The following is a 22,064-nucleotide window of genomic DNA, read 5'->3' as shown; positions in this document are numbered from 1 at the left end:
CCATTATGCTTCTTGTTTTTAGTTTAGTATCCTTATTTAGACTGGTAGTAAGTTATTCAAGTCAGTACAAATGCACGTTGCATCAGTGAAAGGGGACATCTATCACAGAGAGGTCCACACTAGGTTGTACGTAGTATTTTGGAATTCGGACAGCACATGAAGGCAACACCAAAAACTAAATGTTTGGTTTTATATTTACACATTTAGAAAACGTTTACATTTTTAATAACTTGAACTTAACACAAGTGGCCTCACACGTACATTGTATTGTTCATTAACAGTCCCATTATATAAAAGTTAACGTAAAATTATTTACTTTTGCGCTTCGCCCTAACTTTTGGCGCATGCGCAGTCTCAGTTGGGTTACATGGGCACGATGGCTGCGGACAGTACCCTGCTGCTGTCTCTGGTGGAGGAATTTGTCTCGGGACTGCAGGACAGCAAGGCCAAAGATACAGCAACAGGTAAATAAACGTTCATGATATTTCCCTCGACACATTTCCAGTACAGCTCTTTGCGGAGAACATGCCGTTGAAGCTGCTTAGCTGCAGCTACAGGGATGCGCAGCATGGCGTGATGGTTAGGTTAACTAGCTAACTTAGCGCCACAACATCCTGTGTGGTGTTCCAGCTTCATGAGACTAAAACACACAGGTTGTGACACTGGTCTGCTTATTTTATCACGACACCAGCACACTCTGAATGTACCTTTACCGTTTTAATGTAGTGTCATTCGACCGGTAATGTGAATTTTGAAGCTAGTCCGCTGTGGTGTCACCGCATGCCGCTTGCTAGCTGCTGTGTTTTTGTCCCAATAAGAGCATCCTGTCAATGAACTCTGTACAGTTGAACTCCGCCGGTGCTGCTAGTTAATCCATAGATAACTACGAGAGATAACTTAGCTGAGCTCGTTTGTTGTTGTGTTTGTTTTCTTTGTGTTTGTAGTTGGTTATCTTATCAGTGCTGTGCAGTGTTTCACTGAACTTGTCTTTCTGTTCAGGTGTCAAAGATGGACAGTTCACAACACTGCAACTGGTGGAAGCACTGGGGTAAGCTGTCAACTTAAATTCTAATATTACGGCAAAAATATAAACGAAGCAAAATCATTACCATAGTATTATTTTATTTTTTTCCTTTGTCTGACTTATTTTGGTTGTAGTATGTGTTACACAAGTGAGGTGGTGGAAGTTAAAAGATTTCCCTCAAAACTTTATTTAATCTTGCCCTTATCACCCAGCCAAGGAGATATGTTGTCTTTCCCATTAATACTGGCGAATTTATGATACATATAAAACACATTCACACTATATTGCTGACTTCTGCTCATTAAAGGAATAGTGTGTAAAACTTAGGGGGATTTAGTTGTCTCTAGCAGAGAGGATTGCAGATTGCAAACAGCTGAAACTTCCCCGGTTAGAATTCATTCAGTGTTTATTATTATAATTGTTCAGGTTTTTACCAGGAGCCAAATTATCCACAGAGGTCTTCTTCTCTCCAAAACAAATGGACCAGAGGTCTCAAATATAAAAGTGTGTAGGATCTAGCGACACAGCATAGTATCGCAATATTTTTGTGTGGCAATATCGTATCATTGATATAGCAAAAAAAATTACTAAAGTGAGATGAACAGAAAACTTTATCTAACTGGATAAAACAGTTGTTGAAAAAGTTTTCCTTTGGGGGACTTATTTGTAGTTGAAAATAGGTAATACATTGCAATATAGTGTAATATATTTCTTTGCAATAATAAGCATATTGCAACACATTTAAAATCGCTATAATATTGTATCATCATGACTAAAGTATGGTGATAATATTGTGTCGTGGAGCCTCTGATGATTCCCACCCCTAGTGGGATCCATATAAAAAATGTAAGTATGGACAAAAGCCAAATATGGCGTGCACCAAAATGTATTTGACAATTTCTACAGTCAGGCTTCCACCTCACTGTCTCTGTCACCAATATCCCATCTCAAAAATGTTTGTAAGCATGGGTCAAAGTTCCTCCCATTAAGTCTGTTTCTATAGATCACAACTTTTTCATGGGAAGTGGTGTACACCTCTTTCAGGCCTTGTTTTGTGCGTAGGCAATGTTCATAAATGAGACCCTAGGTGAAAACACTGAATAAAGCAGTTTCATGTAAAAAATAAAAATAAAAAAAAATCAATTAAAAAAAATCATTTTTTCCAATGGCCTCATCTAGCTACAGTGGCTGATGCGAAAATGTGAATGGCCCTATCTAGAGCCAGTGTTTTGTTTGTCCAGTCTGGGCTACTGTATAAATGTGACATGGCTGGCTCCATGAACGAGGACCTGCTCTTTATGTAGTTATAAACAGCTCATTCTGAGGTAACAAAGACATGATTCTTATTTTCAGGTGATTCTGCACTAAAGAAAACATACTCATTATATTATATTCCATTTCTGCCGACATATCCCCCAAATCCTACACACTGGACCTTTAAAATCAACAATGAAACTCAGAGTTGCTCTTATGTTAATATTTAATAATAATGGTAATTAACAGTTTCATTTCCTTCCTTGTTACAGACCGAGTCTGACGAGCTCTCAGCCTCACACACGAGCTCGAGGAGTCCAGCTTCTCTCTGAAGTTTTACACGAGTGCCATGGAGGTCTTACAGAGAGAGAAGGTACACAGCTTCTCTTATGTTTTGTTGAAAATCTATCCCACTCTTTTCTTGTTTGTTTTCTAGATGCTGTGAAAATACTGAGAAGTTATGTGGGTGCAAACCTCTCAGTGCCTTGTTGGCTGATATATAAATACAAAACAAACAAATATGTCAAATGACTATAGCATGATCCAGTAGTTTTGCAGGGCTACATGCAATATATTAATGTAAAGAGTGATATTTTATCAGCATGTGTCCTTATCTCTGTTCTCCCCAGTGGAAGTGCTCATTGCCTTCTATGAAAACCGTCTAAAGGACCATTATGTCATCATACCGCCTGTTTTACAGGGGCTCAGAGCGCTGGTGAGTGTCTGACTCTGATGGATTTTCAGTGACAACATCTGAAACATCCTGCCAAAGTTTAACTGAATGTCATGTTTTCAAGTTAGTTGCTTCTTGGTAGATTTTAGAATCATTCAGAGTCCCAGATGTGATCGCTGCAAACAACATGGTCTTTGTGTCTGTTGATGTTTATTCCAGACAAAATGTAGAGTGTTGCCTCCCGGCTCGGCTGTGTCCATGCTGAGGTCTTTGTTCCAGGATGTTCACGTTCAGGTGAGACTTGACACTGTGAAAAAGTTGTCGCAAGCTGCATTTTATTTTATCATGCAGCCAGGGAAAACTGTCATAGTAAGAGGACCCTGAGCGTTTTGTGTTGGGGGAATATATACAACAGTGGATTTGAGTTTAAAACATAACTACATTGCTGCAGTAAATAGTATTGTTTAATTTATTTATGAGGAACTAAGGCAACTGATCTACAGGAAAAAACTGAGATGAGTGTTCAAGAGTGTTCAAGTCTGATATTTATCTGCTGCCTGTTGAAACGCACAACAGCATCATTCACTGACCAAATGCATCAGACTCTCATATCTAGATATATGCAAACACACACCCATGAATATTTGACCACACTGCTTAGAGTTTGTATAATATTGTTCTCGTTTCCACCATGTCTGCGAAGTACTTCCTCTTTTATTAAGCATGCTTTATTGGTTAACTTGACTCATCTTAACTGCTCTTACATCTGAACATCATGGGTAAAAAGCTCACAGGATCTATTTATTTGTCTTTATTGTTTCCAGTCTTTGATGCTGACAGAGCGAGCTTGCGTCTACAACATGCTCATCAACCTCATGGAGACCAGAGAAGCCGGTAAGAGATGGCAGCTTTGAGTCTGATTCACAGATTAGTAGAGAAACGCACTAACAGCTTCCCACAATGACCGAGGGCTCTGCTGGAAGAAAACAAGCCTCTCTGGTGAATACGTGGGTGATTCAAAGCAGTGAGGAGTGTGTTTTGAAAGTCAGAATCTCAACAGTTTGCTGACTAATCACTGTGGTCATTGCTCAACTGAACTTTTACCAGGCCTGTAATAAAGGACAGAGTTGTCACACCTTCTTCTGCTTTGGTTGGCAGTTGAATAATTTGCATGCTGTGCAAGTTTTGCATAGATGTACTGTGTTGGAAACAAATGGAAGGCTGTCAACAAAGTGTTTGTGTGTGGCTTACAGGGAAAGCTCACCCCAAAATCAACAATACATATTCTTGCTCTTACTTGTAGGGCTGTTTGTCCATCTCGATTCATTTGATGTGACTTGCTGAGTGTTGGAGATAGTGATGGCCAGTGATGGGGCTTAAAGAGCCAGAAAGTTACATTTGAAATACTACATCCGCCAACCGTATCACCGCGCAGAAGGAAGTGTGCATCTACTCATGGACTAGAGGCTCTTGCTGGTGATAGCACAAGATGTAAACATTAATGGCGTCCTCCTCAGCTGAGCTGTAACAAAACCTAGCTCAGTGGTGCTAGGTGAGCTAGCAGTAGATGCATGCATACCACAAGCTGAGTGCCATCTAGTTCCATTATACTGGAGAGAAGGTAGACATCTTTGTGGCCAATATCTCCAACACTCTGCAACTCACACCAAAACAATCTAGATTGATAAATAGCACCGTAGGTAAGAGGAATAATATGTATTTTTGAATTTGGGGTGAACTGTTCCTTTAAGGCTCTTGGTAGCTGATATTTGCTGGTTGCTTGTCAGAGATAGATTCACGTTTTTTTTCTCAGTTTCATCTAATAAAATCATTTGTTGTGAATAAGCTTAAATTAGACAATCTTCCACATACTTGTGGCCTACATCAACTTTCTCAGATGCTATGGAAGAGGTATTTGGTGTCATTTCACCACCTTGGCGTGCCTTGTAAGAATATGTCTCTGCTCTCTGAACATTATGTGATGACCTGCTCTCTTACAGAACTTAATAAAAACCACGTACTCCTGTTTGACTTTTCTTCAGAGCTGAAGGGTTTAGGGGCAGACTTCGTGTTTGGTTTTGTCCAATCAATGGATGGAGAGAGGGATCCTCGCAACCTCCTGTTAGCCTTCCAGATCGCTAAGAACATCATCCTCCGAGGTTATGATCTAGGTGAGAACACATACAGGTGCATACACGCATGTACAGCACCTGTTTTCTCTGTCCGTCTCTGAGCCTTTTTGAACTTTGTTATTATCCACTGCACAGTTCAAGCAAGGCTCTGTTTTGCCTTCCATTAATTTCCTGTCTGTCGTCTCAGGTAAATTCACAGAGGAGCTGTTTGAAGTGACATCCTGCTATTTCCCCATTGACTTCAACCCCGTAAGTCCCTGTTTACTCAGCTGCTTTTGCCTGAGAGCTGACGAAAGCGGAGAGGGCAGCAGACAGAAATGTCATTGCCGACTTCCTGTGACCTCAGGCTAACTCTGTCGAGAACAACAATACAGCGTCTGCTGTCTCAACTGCTCACGCACATTTCCCATCTTCACATCACAGAGGGTCACAGCTCTGTGACTGTTTGTTGACTCTGGAGCAAACCAGCACAATGTCACAGGGCGGCTGATAAAATGTGAGGTTTTATGTGACACAAGGATCACAGCATTGTCTCACCTGATAATAATTAACCAAGATATTTAAATACATTGTTGTTCTTTCACATCATGCTTAGGTATTTTGGCTTTTGGGCCTGGTAGTATGGCCTAAAATTTGGCAGATGGTCAAATCCAACCAAAACCAAAAAGAAAAAGAAAAGCTGTTATCATCAACCTCAATGCTCAAATTCTTCTTAACATGGAAAAGCCTCTGAATCTCAAACACTCTCCACTGAAAACCCAGAAACAGTTCACACAGCCAGTTTTACATGAATATGAAAATCATTTTTAAAACTTGCATCAATGCTTGACTTTCACATCTGCTGAGCCTCTCATTAACAATCTGTTCATTACATCTGTGAACATGTGTAGGTGCATTTCTGATTTCTGTGTGTTATCTCTTCTTCACCCACCTACCCACCCCAGCCTGTCAATGACCCACACGGCATCACCCGAGAGGAGCTCATCCAGACCCTGAGGGACGTTCTCACGGGTACGCCACAATTTGCTGAGGTAGGACAATTAATTTACATTTTAATCTTATGACAAGTGAAGTGAAAAACACTGATCATCTTGTTACGATGCAGTCTCCTGCTGGGGAAACCTTGGGTCTGGCATTCATGTAGATGCCACTAAACACACACCACCCACCCAAACACAGTAGACCAAGTATCCCCCCCTACTGGCAATGGCTTTTCCAGATGACCCCCTTAGCAGCACAATGCACCACGCCACACAGCAAAAACTACTCAGACATGTCTTGTGGAACGTGAGGAGGAGCTCAAGGCGTTGACCTGGATCAGATTGGGATTTTGCAAATTTTGAGGCCAGGACAACACCCTGAGCTCTTTGTCACATTCTTTGGGTGATTCCTAAGCATTTTTTTGAGGTGTGGCATGATGCATTGTCCTGCTAGGGCGGCCACTGCCATCAGGAATGGCCATTGCCATGAGTGCGTGTACTTGGTCTGCAACAGTATTTGGGTGGTTGGAGTGTGTCAGGTGATCTCTACATGGATGCCAGGACCAAAGGATACCCATTGGAACATTCAGAAGACAATCAGTGTTATTCACTTCATCTGTCACTTGTTTTAATGTTGTGTCTAATCGGTGTACATTTAGCTTTTTGGTGCAGTAGAGGTCTTGTGACCTTCTTTAAGAGCCCAAGGAGAGGTTCATGCTCTGTCTCTTACTTCACTGTTTCAGTTCCTGTTACCTCTCATCATTGAGAAACTGGACTCAGATGTTCAGAGTGCGAAGCTGGACTCGCTGCAGACTCTGGTGAGAAATCTCTATCTTCTAAAATAAGCAAGAAGTCTGTAAATGTGGATGATAGACACTTGATATTTTCTAAAGCAACACAGTCACTCATTACAACAGCGTGCTGCTTAGTAGCCCTGAGCAGGAGGTTTGATGTTTAACTTATAAAGGTGATGCAGGCTGTTGCTGGAAAAGCTTCATCAGGTTTCTCACCACACTTTCTATTTTTCAGACTGCCTGTGTGACACAATATGAACACAAGGATTTGGCGGAATTCCTAGAGGGCCTGTGGGCGTCCCTGCGCAGAGAGGTTTGTTTGAGATACAAAAACAGTGTTAGTACTTGTAGTTTTGACTGATTGACGTGTGTGTGTAGTGTCTAAGCTTTATATGGAAATATTTAAACACCTTTTTGTGTGTTTTGTGTGGAGATGGCATTCTGTTTATTTAGTTGCTATGAATGACAAAAAAAATTTCACCTGCTCTTTAAAAACAAGCATCTGTAAGGCTGCTTTTACATCCACCTCTGCATTGTTTCGTCTTTTAGTTTGTGTTGTTTGTCCAGTTGCAAACACTACCATCAAGTCACCAGTTACTAACAATAGAATTGGCGGATGATACATTAGAAGTGAGAAAGTAATTGAGATCAATGCTTTGTGGGAGGAAAGAAACAAATGCAGTTTCTCGTGTTTGTAAAACCAAGAAAAACAAAGTCAAGTCTGGACCAAAGCTCATATTCATCAGTATTTTCTTCTGTTTCTAATAAGAGAAGAAACTAATTCCTCATGCACGCTTCAGGCACTGAAAACACATTTAAAATTTAAAAGATCCGTCACAGAAATATATCAAGATAAACTGTTCCTTTCCTGTCAAACTATTTAGACCAAAGTAAATACGCTGTTAAAGTAATCACCTCTCCGTGAATCAAAAGAACAAACGAATGAAGAATGTTCCCCTCTTGTTGTTTCCCTGCAGGTGTTTCAGACATCTAGTGAGAGGATAGAGTCTGCTGGCCTCGCTGCACTCACCGCACTCACTTCCTGTCTGTCTCGCTCAGTCCTCAACTCTGATTCAGAGGACTCGCTCTGCACCTTTCTGGATCTGGTTCTCAAAGGTGAAATGCTGTCAAATTGAGCTTATTAGCACTTGGAAAATGAATATATATGTTATTGTAAAGATGTCTAAACTCCAGGAGTGTTTAAAACATGCAGAAAGAAAAGAAGGATTGCCATGAGAGTGATACAGACAAACTAATTACAGTCAGTTTTATTTAAACACAAGCTGGAAGACACAAAACAACAGAACTGTAAAAGACTTGTTAAATAAGTTATTGCTCTGACGCAGGCAGAGTGACTGTAAGGGAGGGTGTGCAGATGTAAAAAGTGCTGAACTAAATATGTCAGAACTGTGGTAATGGGAGGGTTTACTGCAGTGCAGCTCTGCTCAAGTAGATGGGCAGGAAATTATACCACAGCGACTGTTCAGGGCTCTAATTTCAACCAACTGCTCACACTGTTAACAGGTCACGTAACACTGTACATGATACAATGCTCAGAATTCATGTTGTTTGTCGAAATGGTTTTCTGGAGTTGTATTCTTCTCAACATAAATAGCTCTCTGAAACAAGATACTTAGAAACTTCCAAACAAATGTCACAGCTTTATAGACTAGTGTTAGTTAATTTCTAAATATTTCAGTCTGAAGTTGTTGAAACTTTGGCTGATGTATTCAGAGGGTTTGTAAAGATCATTCATAACCCCAAAACCAGAAAAGACATGACCTCTTTCTTTAGAGTAGAAAAGTCAGTGAAACAGGATGTGATGTGAGACACTCAACCTCATAAATGAAACCTGAATATTTTAGTGTTCACTGCTCTTAATGCCAGGGAGACCCTCTCTCCTTCTTCTGTTTTTAAACTCATCTTTAAAGGAATACTTCACCCACAACATGACCATTTGTATATCAATTACGCACCCCGTGTTCTGTTTAACTTGTGAAGAAAACTTTTTTTTTTTTTAAACACTTTATTACACACGTTTTTATTGAGTTTTCACAGATATGTCAACAGTACATACATGTCCACAAAAATGATACAGTGCGATAAACAAATCGAATAAAAATACACAGTAACAATATATGGTTGTCTGGGACGGTTTTAGTATTTAAATAGGTATCTTCAAGTTCTTTTACTTGGTGTCATGTCTCATATACATATATCTCATATGTTCCTGTTTTGGGGGGTTGTCTTTGAGCCAGTGCCTGGCAATAGGTTTCTTACTTGCTGCAAACAAGACTTTAGTCAAGTAAATATCTTATATATATATATATATATATATATATATATATATATATATATATATATATATCTTATATCTTTCTTAACACAACACCTTTAATGTTCCCAAGATTCATCACAAGGCAGGTATTTGGGATTTCATATCCCTAAACATTTTTAACAGCATGAAGAAAACTGCCTCCATGGTGAATGGAGAATCCAAAAACAGAAAATTGTTGATGAAGTGAAGTCATAGGGGTGTGTGTTTAACACAATTAAAACTTTGTCAAAACATCTGGTTGCAAACTCACATAAGTCTTGTACGTGTTCAGCAAAGCAAAAATACCATTTTTCTCAGTGAAGTCTGGATTTGAAGAGACCATAGATAAAATTCACCTACAGCTCAGTTTCCTGCCAGAAAGGGCTGTCTGTTTGGGAATCACTGATCATACGACTGGATAAATGAGACTTGAAATATACTGCAGGCATTGCTAACCAAAGAGCATCTACCTAGAGCAGGGGTGTCCAAACTTTTTTGAATGGGGGCCAGATAAAACAACGTGAAAATACGTGGGGGCCAACTGATTCTTGCATCAACTGGTTTTGTTTTTTGTTTTTTTAAAGGGAGACAATTGCAACCATTTTTATCTTTTAATGAACCATTACTACTTGATGCCTGTCTACAAACTGATAGTCCTATCATTGTGAGATGAAGGGTAAAAATATGAAGTGATCTTGCTCGATTAACCATTATTGTGTAAAGGGAGCAAAATTATTAGGGCAAAAAACAGCAGGCTGAAGTAAGAGTCTCTGTCAATGGGATATCTAAAAATAGCAGGTTTGTGGTTGTTAGAAAAGAGCAGGGATGTACTGGAACGACGCTAAACCATGTTTTTTTTCTTCAAGTAACAATTGGAATAAATGCCGGTTGAAATGCTGAAAGATCCGATCATCACTAAAGCGTATGTCATTCAAGATAGACAATAAAAAACAAACGGAATGGTCAAAGTCATATTGACATTTAAGGTGTCTTGATTGGCACACATCATCAGCTCATGCATTTAGTAACATTACAAGTAAACATTCCACCTTAAAAGTTTCCAGTAGCTGCTGCCAGTGAATTAAATTCAGCCACAACTCAGTCCTGAACAAGAGTGATGGTTCTGTACTGACCATTCAAGAAACCTCAGTGTGTCTAGTGCCACCTTTTAGTATCAGATCAGTGTACTAGGGATCCCAACAGAGGGGTGACGAAGAATGGGGACGGTTCTATTGCTACCATCATCCACAACTTATCACAGTGGAAACAGTGGAAAAAATAACATTCCAATGTTTAACTGAACTGAATCAGACTGCTTGGTGGTAATGTGGCTTATGACTTCAGTTTATCAAGAACAGTTTTTTTTGACTCATTGTACACTGTTGAGGCATGCCAGGAAAACAGAGTTTTCTTCACAAATTCATCATTACACAGGGTGTGTAACAGATAAAGAGACAGTCAGTACAACTTTGAAACATGTCCATTGGGCTTGTGTGATGATGTTCCAGATTGCAAACATCACCTGTGTGAGCCTGACCTGAAGCTGGTGTGGCCCAGCGCCAAGCTGCTACAGGCCTCCTGCAGCGCCTCCTACAGGGCGAGCCATATCATTACATCTGCTGTCATGCCCTCTCTCATTGAGCAGTACAACAGCAGAGCTCAGGTAAGTAAGGAACACTGACAGTTTGATAATGGTGCTCTTACGTCTCAGCTGTATTCTCTTTAAGTTTCATTCACATATTTATGAAAATCTGTGCTGTTATTGGCACCAAAGTCATATTTTGATACAGTGTGTGGTGATATCGGTAACTTTCTTATTATCCCTGTGCAGTGTTCCCACAGACGAACATTACTGGAGGTGGTGCAGCGGTTTATCCAGTCGGTGAAAACCTGCCAGTCGTCAGATAATGGCAAGTGCTGTTTATTACTGCCTTACATTAGGGTCACTTATTCAATCCAGGCCGCTCATGTGTGACCTCCATTTCTTACAGTTGCATCTTGTTACACTTTAACACAAATACTTAATGATACAAATCTTTAAATTATAGGTTTGGTTCAGGTTTTAATCCCCCTGTCCTTTTTTGGGGGGGAAATTCATGTGTTTACAGCTCATCTCTGTCAGATTAATGTCTCCTCTTGACATTAAATCATGCATTTTCCACATGTTCTGTGAGGTAATGTGTGTTATACAGATAGTTTGTCAGAAAGGAACTTCAAAAGGATGATATGCACTGTTACTGTAAGTCTGTCTAGGGCCTGTTTGTGCAGAACCACGGAGACTAAACACAGACTAAACTTCCAGATTTTAACTCATTGCTTTCTGTTTTTTTTTCTGTCTGTGTTTCATCCCTTCACATTAGAAGAGAGTGTGTTTTTAGCCTTCCGCCCGTCTCTGTGCAGCATGGTGTTCTCAGCTCTGACAGAGACTAATTCCAGTCTGCAGATCACAGCCGCCTCTGTGCTCACCTCACTGGCACAACAACCAGGTGAGATGCAACATTTACAGCCAACAGCAGAGACACATTCAGTCAGCACTGTTACAGATGTTACAAACCTAACGTCTCTCTCAGGTCTGCTGTTGGACTCCGACATTGAGTTGGCCATAGATCACCTGACCAGATTGTTGCTGACGGAGGACGACGCTCAAGTCAGGTCAGCTTATGTTTAACATACTTTTGTCTGTCATCCTTTTGATTTCTGTACTGCTGCTCTGCGTTTACCTCGTCTAAACACACACATACACAGTACTTCTTTTTCCTTTGCAGTTGGACTAAACATAAATACTATCTCTATGTGTCTTTGTCTTCTTTCTGCCTCCAGTCTTGCTGTGGTGGAGTGTGCTGGAGCCTTAGCAGCGCTGCACCCAGCAGCCTTTATCACTAAAATGATCCCAAGACTAAAGACAGAGATGTTTTCTGGTAAGTGAAAAGTGCACACTTAAAATGGACTGCACTTGTATAGCTCTTGTCTATTCTTATGATCACTCAAAGCGCTTTTTACACAACGTGTCACATTCAACCATTCACACACACAGTCACACACTGGTGGCCGAGACATGGTGCCACCTGCTACTCAGTAACCATTTACACACTGATGGAATAGGCATTGGTAGCAATTTGGGGTTTAGTATCTTGCCCAAGAATACTTCGACACTTGGACTGGAGGAGCATCTTGAGAGAATCAGATTTATTAGTAAAGACAAGTTATAAGATTCTGAGAAAATCTGGCAACCTTTTCAGTCTCTCATCTTGTAGGAGGAAATGAATCTTAGTCTTGAGTTTTTCTTTGACGTGTTTATTTAATTTGTAAATGCATTATTATAATAATTGCTTCCCTTTATTATTTTATTTATCTATGTATTTATTTTTCAAAATGTGTTCTTCCTGAGTCTTATGATATTATGTTTGATACTATGGAAAAGAAGCATGGCGAATTAATTGAATTTATCATTCAGCATTAAGTCAGCAGACAGACACTTAGTTAATATACCCTACAAACCTGTTCCTCTCCCGTCTCCTCTGCTTAGAGCCCATGGATCAAGACAACAACAGAGTAGCTTCCGAGCAGCATTCCCATCATGCTCTGCGCCAGCGGTGTTTGTCTGCCCTGGCTGCGATGTCCACCCAACCCAGTGTTGTCCAGGAGAGCACACCTGTCCTGTTGGAGGTCCTCAGCTCAGCACACACAGGTAGTTTTTCCCTATATGATTCCTTTTTCTCATAATTTGCTTTGATGCATTCTCAGTCTCTCCAGAAGGACTTGGAAACAAACAATAATAGCTAGTTAGTTTGTCTCTGAATACAAAAGCTAAAGGTCAAGCAAGACTAGAGCTGTGATACAGTAACAGCACGCATCATTTTCTGAAATGTGAGCATCTCTACTGCTCGCTGACACTTCACATCTCCCAGCTGCAGTGCACTTGTGTCAGATGACATCAGTCATCATCAGGCATTGATGCAGTGAAGTGTGTCGGTGTTTAAATTCACAGGAGTTGCCTCACATGTACAGGCTAAAGGAAGGAGGAGGAATCAAAAAAGAAGTTTCAGATTAATGAACACCAGTGTCATTTTTTTCCAGGTGGTGTTGGTTTCTCAGTGGAGGAGGTGGTGCTGGCGTGTCGCAGCCTCCAGAGAATAGCAGAGCAGGTTAAAGACACTGAGGAGACGGGACGATGCTTCCATGACATCATCATCCCTCGCCTGCTGTCTCTGGCACTTCAGGCAGCACTGCAGGGTGAGCAGATCCTCAACTAAAACTACAGTGATCCCCCTTTTTTACTGACTGTGTGTTATTTTTTATTCACCACCCTCCACAGCATTCTCAAATCATTTTTAAATCTTCCTGATGTAAGTTTAATAGTGACCTTGTGCCATATAAGGTATTAAAGCTAAATGTATTAAATCCATTTAGTTCTATCCATTGATCCATAGATTCCTTCTGTTAAATCAATCTCCTCCTGTCTTCATAACTGCGACCCCATTGCTTTGCATTTTCTGAAGAAGAGTTTGAGTCTGTGACTAGAGGTCTTCACAGGTAAACAAATGACAGATCCAAACCCTAATGGACCTTGGGAATTCATACTGAGATCTGATTTAAACTCATAGTTTTTTTTCTTAAATATATATATACCCGACCTGGTTTTGCCTGAGATATTACAGACCTTGCCTGGTACATGTCTGAGAGGAGAGACCTGATGGGTCTAGGGTCTGTTTTATGGACCCAACAAACCTGATGATTTAAATTGCTACTAAAAATGTAGGTCTACTGCTAAAGACATTTCTCATGTCGGATACAACTTCCTGTTCTCGCCCATCTTACTGTATAATGCTTAATAATGTTCCAGATGTCTATTTTTTGCTTTGTTTATTCTATTGCCACTTGTTTTGTTGTTGTTATTGTTGGGATTTTATCTGCTGTAATGCCTTCATTTCCCATGCTCACCAGCCATCTTTCCTGGGCTCTACCTCTCTCTCTACCTTACTTGTTACACACACAGCACTTATGTGTTTCTGTTATGGTCAGCTCTGATCATGGGTCTTCTCATATCCAGTTGGGTGTTATACATTATATAAACATACATTATATAACATAATAAAATGTGGACCCAAATCTGTGTGGCAGCCGGGGCGGGTCTCGAGTCCTAGTGTCAGGGTAGACTTGTGAAGACCTCTATTGGTGACCTTCCACTCTCCTCTTTACCCATATTAGATAAACATGACAGTTGAAAAGGTGAATTACTTCATCTGAGATTCAGACATTTTGTACTTCATGTTCATGTTTTGCAGGCGATGAGTCATCTGGTCGTCGCAGTCCTCTTCTGGAGGAGGTGGTTCTGTCTGCCATGGTCCCCATCATCAGTATTTCCTGCTCCAGGCTGCAGCCCACGTCAGTGCAAACTCTCACTCACACGTGAACATACCTCCATAGTAAATCTCTTTGTTCTGACAACCAAAATACCATGATATAGATATCTGTATGTTTGTAAAAATCTGAACTCGGCGTAACTCATCTAAATGTAAAGACGTACTAAGCAGTGTGCAGTGAGGATTTTGATCATCAGACCTGGAGACCTGTCTGATGCTTCTTGGTGAGATTATTTGTTGCAGAGAGGAGCACTGGTAAAACTGTTCAGTGTAGAACAAGAATCTAAATCAGATTTAAACAAACTACATATGCTTGTAGTTCCTGACTGTCTCACACCTTCTCATCTTGTCAGTCTCAGATTTGTTAACATCATTTTTCATGAGGTTTACGTGGTTTCCTTTTGTGGTGTTTGATGTCGACAGGTTGGCGGGACAGACAGCGTCGAGGGCTGTGTCTCTCTTCCTGGATGGTGACGTCTCCTTTTTGCCCGACAACTCCTTCCCTTCAAACATCCGGCTGCTCAAGGTTTATAAGCACACAGATTTGTGCAGTTATTCAAATACTGTCTCTTTATATTCAGTTAACACCACAAACTCTTTTATCTCAATTTGCATCACTCATGTTTTCCACCACTAATTTAACTCCTAAATTCTCTTTGGATTTGTAGCATTTTTTTTTAAATTTCAGTGTCACTGATGCATGTTATGTTTCCTCAGAAGCAGCAGGGGGAGTCATGGAGCCAGTCTCAGATGGTTTGTCTGCTCATGGGATGTGTGTGTTCGCTACCTCGCAGTGTGAGTCTCAACTTGAACCCTTCAACAGCAAAGTATTTTTTATGTCACTGAAGCAGTTTCCTGAGTGTTGTGAATGTCTCATAGGTGGAGGTGCCTCAGATAGATGACCTGCTGTCAGAGCTGGAGGAGATGAGCTGCACCTGCACCCACCCGCTGTCATACACCTCAGCTGCAAAGTGCTTTGCTGGCCTAGTTAACAAGAGGCCGCAGGGTCAGTTTGTGACTTTGCACTGTTTGTTCCAAAACTTAAAGCCTCTCTTTGTTACCTAACATCAGCTGTGATGGTTTGGTTTGTTCCTCAGGTGATTCTCTCGACAGCCTCATTCAGAGCACCATGAAGAGAGTGTGTAGTGAGTTGGACTCTGCGACGTCATCTGTTCGCATTCAGGCCTTCACCCTCATGATCTGGGTAAGAGTCACACTGTTTTCAGTGAAGACATTTGGTATGTGATAATACTCAAAGGTTTTCATGTTAGTCATAAATTCACAGCAGCAGATGTTTGTGTAAGAAGCAGCGAGTGCAATAAAGTTGCTTTTGTCTCCAGGTTGCCAAGGCTCTGCTTCTCCGATACCACCCTCTGGTCACAACACTGACTGACAAGGTAGAAACAGAGACGCATGCACGCCTTTATCATATGATATCTTAAATACAGGTTCAGGTTCGCATAAACCGGACTTGTGCAGTCTTTCGTTTTAATTTTCCTTCCGCTGTATTTTTCCAGCTCTTTTCTCTGCTTGATGATGCTGACCTGGGTCCAGTGGCAGCAAACGGCTTTTCACTGCTGATGAGCGACTCTCCCGACATCCTGAACCGCAGATGCCACGCTGATGTTCGCATCATGTACCGCCAGCGCTTCTTCAGCGAGAATTCAGCCAAGTTGGTCCAGAGCTTCAACGCTGCACCGCAAGGTACGAGGCAACAGGATGGCTCAGTAGATTGGTTATTAACAGACCCAAATGGAATCTGCCATTTTTTTATTACAGTTTTCACAGGTGATCCAGAATGAAAATCAGTGGAATTTATTTATGAAGGATTATTCTCACCTATCGAGCAGTACGGTACGGTACAGCTGTACAGCAGTCTGTTGAGAAGTCAATAGTAGTGTTGTCACGGTACCAAAATTGAGACCCACAATACGATACCAGTGAAAGTATCACGGTTCTGAGTAGTATCACGATACCACAGCAAAAATGAGGCAGATGTGCCTTTTGTCATTTATAAAAAGATAAATCACTTTTCTATAATACATCAATGATATTTCAATGGAATAAATTACTTATTGACTTATTCATACTTCAAAAACAGCATCAATACGTAATTAACATAGGGGGGATTGAAATAAAATAAATAAATAAAATAAGAATCAACCAGCCACCCTCCTCCCCTGACAAGTAAAGAACAGTCCCTCCATAAGTTAAGAACAGTCCCTAAAGTGCGGTGAGGTTTGTGGACCGTTACCTGCCACAAAGAGAGAAATGTGAACGGCTCGTTTCTCCCCTGACATGCCACATACCTGTCTGCCGCCACGGCAGACAGGTATGTGGTCAGTCTGTGACCCCCGTTCAACCCACAACCGGCAGGATTCGCCTTTTGTTTCTGCTGCTGGTTGAAATCTGTACTTGCACAGCGTGCTCCTGAATGATTTCTTTTGCTCACACAAAACTATTTTTGGTCACAAATGCGAGTAAAATGCTCACACCGTAGAGCTCTGTGGAAAACAAATCACTGTAGCATATATTTACAAATCTAACCTACAAGTAAAAATAAATAAATAATAACTTTAACTGCTTAAAGATACTCAATAGCTCAGCTAACACCTGAAATGTCACTGGAAAACAAACCAATGCAGCAGCAAATTGAGTGCCAGGTGGCCGGCGCGCACCATTATTGGACGGCACATGGACACTCACCCTCTTGCGATTGGACTTTGAACTTATCCCACAGTAGTGGTACTGTGAGGTACCGTAGTACTACGATACTCCAACATTATAGTATCATATGTACCGTGGAGTTTAAGTACCACGGTCTACCGTTGGCACCAGTATACTGTGCAACACTAGTCAATAACAGACGGTCACTCTGCTCAGGGCTGAGTCGTGGCTGGTTTTGAGGCTCATGTAACCACTGTTCATACTGTGGAGAGTTTAACATATATATTAGTAAACCATAACTATAAAATGAAAGGATGTTTTGCTGCCTCTCACAGCAGCTGGAGTCTGAGAAAAAGTAACATAATTCACTGGGCCGACTGCCAGCGACTTTTAAGGTGGAACGTTAAGTGACGTGAATCCATCAACACACCGTCCATGTAACAACTTTGACCGTTACTGTAGTTTTTATATGACATACACTTTTTGTAATTAGTGGATCTTCTCTTTGACGGTTATGTGAACTGTATATATGCTAAGAAGTGTCGCCAAGCGTTGTTCCTGTGGGCTACGGCAACACTAAACCCCTGCGCTTGCCTGAGAAGGACTAAATGCACAAACCTGGTATTTTTAAACATCCCATGGAGAGAAACTCTCACTTTTTTTGCTCTGAAAATATCAGCGTGCCACCTCGTTCTGTGGATGATAAACAAGGTGTGGACTTCCCTCTGTGGCACAGATGATAAGGAAATACAGCGGGTGCTAGATGGAGCAGTAAGACACAACACCTCCACCCATATCTAAGAGTACTGTTTGCAGTGGAAATGCTAAGCGGACCAAAGGTCTAGCTATCATGTCTGAATGGTTACTTTTGGTTCCAAAGGTACCATCCTGAAAGTGTTCGATGGGAACAGGGCTAAAGTTAGTTGCCATAGATGCACAAAAAGTCAAACATTTAGAGAATATTTAAAAAACAATATATAACATCTTCAAAAGAGAACAAATAATCTCTAAAGGGCTTGCATTTTTGGAGGTTTTAGACTTTTTTTGTGGTCCTGTCCTGGAAGCAGCAGTCTCAGGTTTTAGGTAATACATTAATGTTATGTATCTGTGTGTCCTCTTCAGAGAAGAAGCCCAGCTACCTGAAGGCTCTGTCTAATATCGTCAATAAACTGCCCAAGCAGGTGCAAGTCACTGAGCTACCAGCGGTGAGTAAGGAACAAACTGCTGCTGTCTCTGCAAGTTGATTTCAAAAAGTACTGAAAGAACTGTCGCCAGTGACCGTCTGCAACTTAATGAGAAGACTTGGAACCCCCAGATAATGGTCAGTATTAATGTGGAGTCTTTTGTCCCTTTCCAGCTCCTGTCTCTGCTGTTGGAGGCCTTGTCATGTCCTGACCAGGGCATCCAGCTGTCCACCCTGTCCTGTCTGGAGCCCGTCCTCATTGACCCACCACCAGCACTCATCCAGCAGCTGGAGGCTTTGATCAGCAGGCTGCTGGCCCTCCACTCCAGTCCAGCCATGGTTAGTGAGACATCGTACCTCAGAGTGTTTTCTTTTCTGAACCAAAAAGTCATGATTGTAAAACTGTTATCAGCAGTGTTAGCCAGAGCTCTAACCAGCGTTTTGTACCTTTCTTGCAGGATGTCAGAATCGTCTCACTGCGGTGCATCCACGCTCTGTCCCGCTTCCCTGAACACGAGGTAAAACTGAAAGAATTTTGTATGTTTGAGATGGTTGAGAATCTCTTGAAAGTGAAAAATACTTTATCAAAATCTTATATTTAGAGTCTTGGCCTACACTCAAATAAAAATAAGCTTTAAGGAAACTCATTTTTTACAATGGGGAACCCCAGATGGTTCCTTAAAGAGTTTTGAATAGAATGTTCCAGCCCTTAATTTAAGAATTTAAAGACATTTAAGAAGGCTTATTTATCGTCTGGACAGAAGAAGAGCATTGTCTCTGGTGTTGAGATTGAAAGCTGATTTTCTCACGAATATTATTATAAAAAGTGGCTGCAGTACAAAATAGTGCTGTGCCTCACCCATTTAAACACTTCAAATTTGACCAACTTTTTGAAATTATTACTGTACTGTACTATGCCATACCCATTGGTAGCTTTGTCACCTTCTACCTATGTCAGTCCTCAATGCCTATGTGCAGTTTCACATAGATTGACCACGTCAGTGAGTAGAAAAACGTGGGACAGACAGAATGACTGACTGACAGAATGACACACTGACAGTTTCCATGATTATATACAGCATACCATACCATGACTTAGTCATACCAAAAATTAGAAGAAAAAACAAACATTGGGCCACAGGGGGAGCCACAGCAATCAGTGGCATTTGAGCCATTTTTAAGCATTTTTCTCTTGTTATAGCCCCACCCAGTTGAATAATAATAATAGAGGCGTCCCCTCAGATTATGTGTGGTCATATGACTACAAAGTTGCGTGGTGATCGGTGAAACCCTTGAGATGTTATACACCTTTATGTGATGAGCCACGCCCTGTGCAATATTCATTGCCTTATAGAAGCTCAGTTTTAGTAAGTTTTCCAACTTTTGCCAAGAGGGAACTTTAGATATTGGTCCCTAGATTATGTTCACCGAGTTTCATGCAGATCGGTCAAACTTCCTAGGAAGAGATCGATTTGAAGTGTTTTTCAAAAAATTAAAAATGGTGGAAAATCTATATAACCGGAAGTTATGGGTTCTTGTGGCAAATTTGTTCCTCATGAGGAGAGGCATCTCTGTGCAAAGTTTCATGTCTCTATGACATACAGCGCCCCCCTTTGGCCAATTGATGTAATATTGCTTCATTTACATCCTCCCATGACCCTCTACCACTCTGCCAAATTTCACATGGATTGACCAAGTCAGTGAGGAGAAAAACATGGAACAGACACATAGATACACACACAGACAGAGTTTTCGTCATTATATAGTAAGATAAGATATTACTATTTTTATGGACACTAGAAGACAAATTTTAGTTTATTAGAGTCACTTTTCTTTCAACATTTTATTTTTAACTGTTTCAGGTCTTACCGTTTCGGGCCCGAGTGCTGCGAGCTCTGGCCCGACCTCTGGACGACAAGAAGAGGCTGGTGAGGAGCGAGGCGGTACAGGCAAGAGGAGAATGGTAAGACTCATAAACCACTGTTTAAGAGACAAGAGACTTGGAGAGTTTGAAAATCCTCATTTTTGGAATTTGAAATCACATTTGTCAGGAGAGATTTTACCTTTTAGTTCAAGGTTTCAGTGTTATACTTCCTGCTCTCATTAACATCCTGGTGGTGCAGTAACTGGTACCTTCTAATTGTCAAGTGCCAAAATTACACTGTGCATTTATAGTTTAGTTCATTTATCGTCACAACATGGTGTCTCTTTCTTACTTTCCTTACAGGTTCCTGTTAGGAAGTCCTGGGGGAAGTTGATTCTGCTCCTCAAACACAACCCCAGCCTCCCATCCTCCCTTAACTTGGAAGAATCCAGATGTGGTAAAGTCCAGGAACAGGTACCAAGGATCAACAGCACTCTCTCCTTGGTTTAAACTCTCCAATGCTCCCTGCCCTTTTCTTCGGATCTTCCAGAACCCCCCCATCCTCCTTACTCTCATCTTTTTCAACCAGAATCCCTCCATCCTTCATCTTCTCTCCCTTTTTACTGAAATGTTTCTGTTGTAACTGTCTGTATCTTTACGAACGCACAAGTAAGAGTATGTGGACTGACTGTGGAGCAGTGTCTAAGTTAAAGGAATGAAAATGTTTGTTTAATATGCAACACACCTCATGTACATTGTTGTCTTTCTCACTATGTATTGGAGAAGAAGTAACATCAGATTGCATTGAGGTATTCTGGCTTTTTATGATTTGGAAAATGGGACTCAATGGCCACCATAAGGGCCAAAAGTTTCACATTTTAGGTTTCCTTCTCAGTCAGATCAGCAGCAGAAATGATAATAATAATCATAATGAAATGAAGGACAGTATTTTTGATGTTTACTTAAATCTAGTAAGAAAGTCAAGGTCTGAAATTCCAAATGGCTCTTGTTGAATGCACTTTGAATGTGTCAACTCCTATACACAGAGAGGAAGCAAACAATGTGGATGTATTGAATGGGAATGTCACCACAGTGACCTGATGAACTTTTTTAAAATTTTAAGACCATTTTTGAGACGTTTGGCTGCTGGAAAGATCAAAAATCTCCATTTCCTGCATATAAAGATGTAAACAACCAAATGAGAGCAGCACTGAGCCCAGCAGGCACTGATAGATAGCCTTTATCTTCCCATGTGGATGAATGTGTAGCTGAGCAGTAATGTCCTAACAACAGCTGGGTTGGGTCACTGAGACCTGGGAGAATGTGCCATTTGTCCTCTGGTTGCTCACCGGGTGACATGAATCAGTGTTTCACACCTTCGCTGACGAGTTAGATTTTAAGATGCATTTTACATAATTGAATAACTATGTTGAGTTAATTAAGATTTAAGTTATGTGAACAAAATTTCAAATGTCTGCCTTGTATTCTATCAATATTTAAAGAAATATTGATGCTGTGTCATAGTTATTGTCGAGTCATTGCAGGTAGGTTGGCTACTTTGGACCTCACATCAACTTATGCCAAGGAAATAGACAGTATTTAAAATGTCTAACTTAAAATGTCATTAAAACATTTCTTTGTAATCGTAATCAATTTGATGTTCTTTTTATGTCTCTGTGCTGGCGACAGCCGTGGCCAGAGGCATTATGTTTTCGGGTTGTGTGTACGTCCTATCAGGAACACCTTGAAGGTTTTTTTTTTTTTTTTTTAATTTGGCACAAATGTCCATTTAGACTCAACTGATTAGATTTTG

The 22,064-nt window shown here is 40.8% G+C and overlaps 1 protein-coding gene across 1 annotated transcript; it reads left to right on the top strand.

The window, feature by feature from the left end:
* Positions 1-325: 325 nt before the first annotated feature.
* On the top strand, positions 326-21,900 carry mms19 (MMS19 homolog, cytosolic iron-sulfur assembly component). Its single transcript, XM_033610974.2, has 31 exons — positions 326-464; positions 1,000-1,048; positions 2,551-2,651; positions 2,908-2,993; positions 3,171-3,245; positions 3,776-3,845; positions 4,994-5,122; positions 5,271-5,332; positions 6,028-6,114; positions 6,807-6,881; positions 7,093-7,170; positions 7,835-7,973; positions 10,683-10,837; positions 11,006-11,084; positions 11,535-11,660; positions 11,745-11,826; positions 11,995-12,092; positions 12,701-12,862; positions 13,252-13,407; positions 14,460-14,559; positions 14,961-15,063; positions 15,255-15,332; positions 15,417-15,543; positions 15,635-15,741; positions 15,878-15,934; positions 16,055-16,241; positions 18,327-18,409; positions 18,562-18,726; positions 18,846-18,905; positions 20,250-20,350; positions 20,615-21,900. The coding sequence occupies exons 1-31, from the start codon at positions 368-370 to the stop codon at positions 20,643-20,645; spliced, it is 3,105 nt and encodes a 1,034-aa protein (XP_033466865.1). The 5' UTR covers positions 326-367; the 3' UTR covers positions 20,646-21,900.
* Positions 21,901-22,064: the final 164 nt, after the last annotated feature.

Source organism: Epinephelus lanceolatus, chromosome 21, assembly GCF_041903045.1.
Source record: "Epinephelus lanceolatus isolate andai-2023 chromosome 21, ASM4190304v1, whole genome shotgun sequence".
Lineage (NCBI taxonomy): Eukaryota > Metazoa > Chordata > Actinopteri > Perciformes > Serranidae > Epinephelus > Epinephelus lanceolatus.
This window is presented reverse-complemented; position numbering and strand designations above follow the sequence as displayed.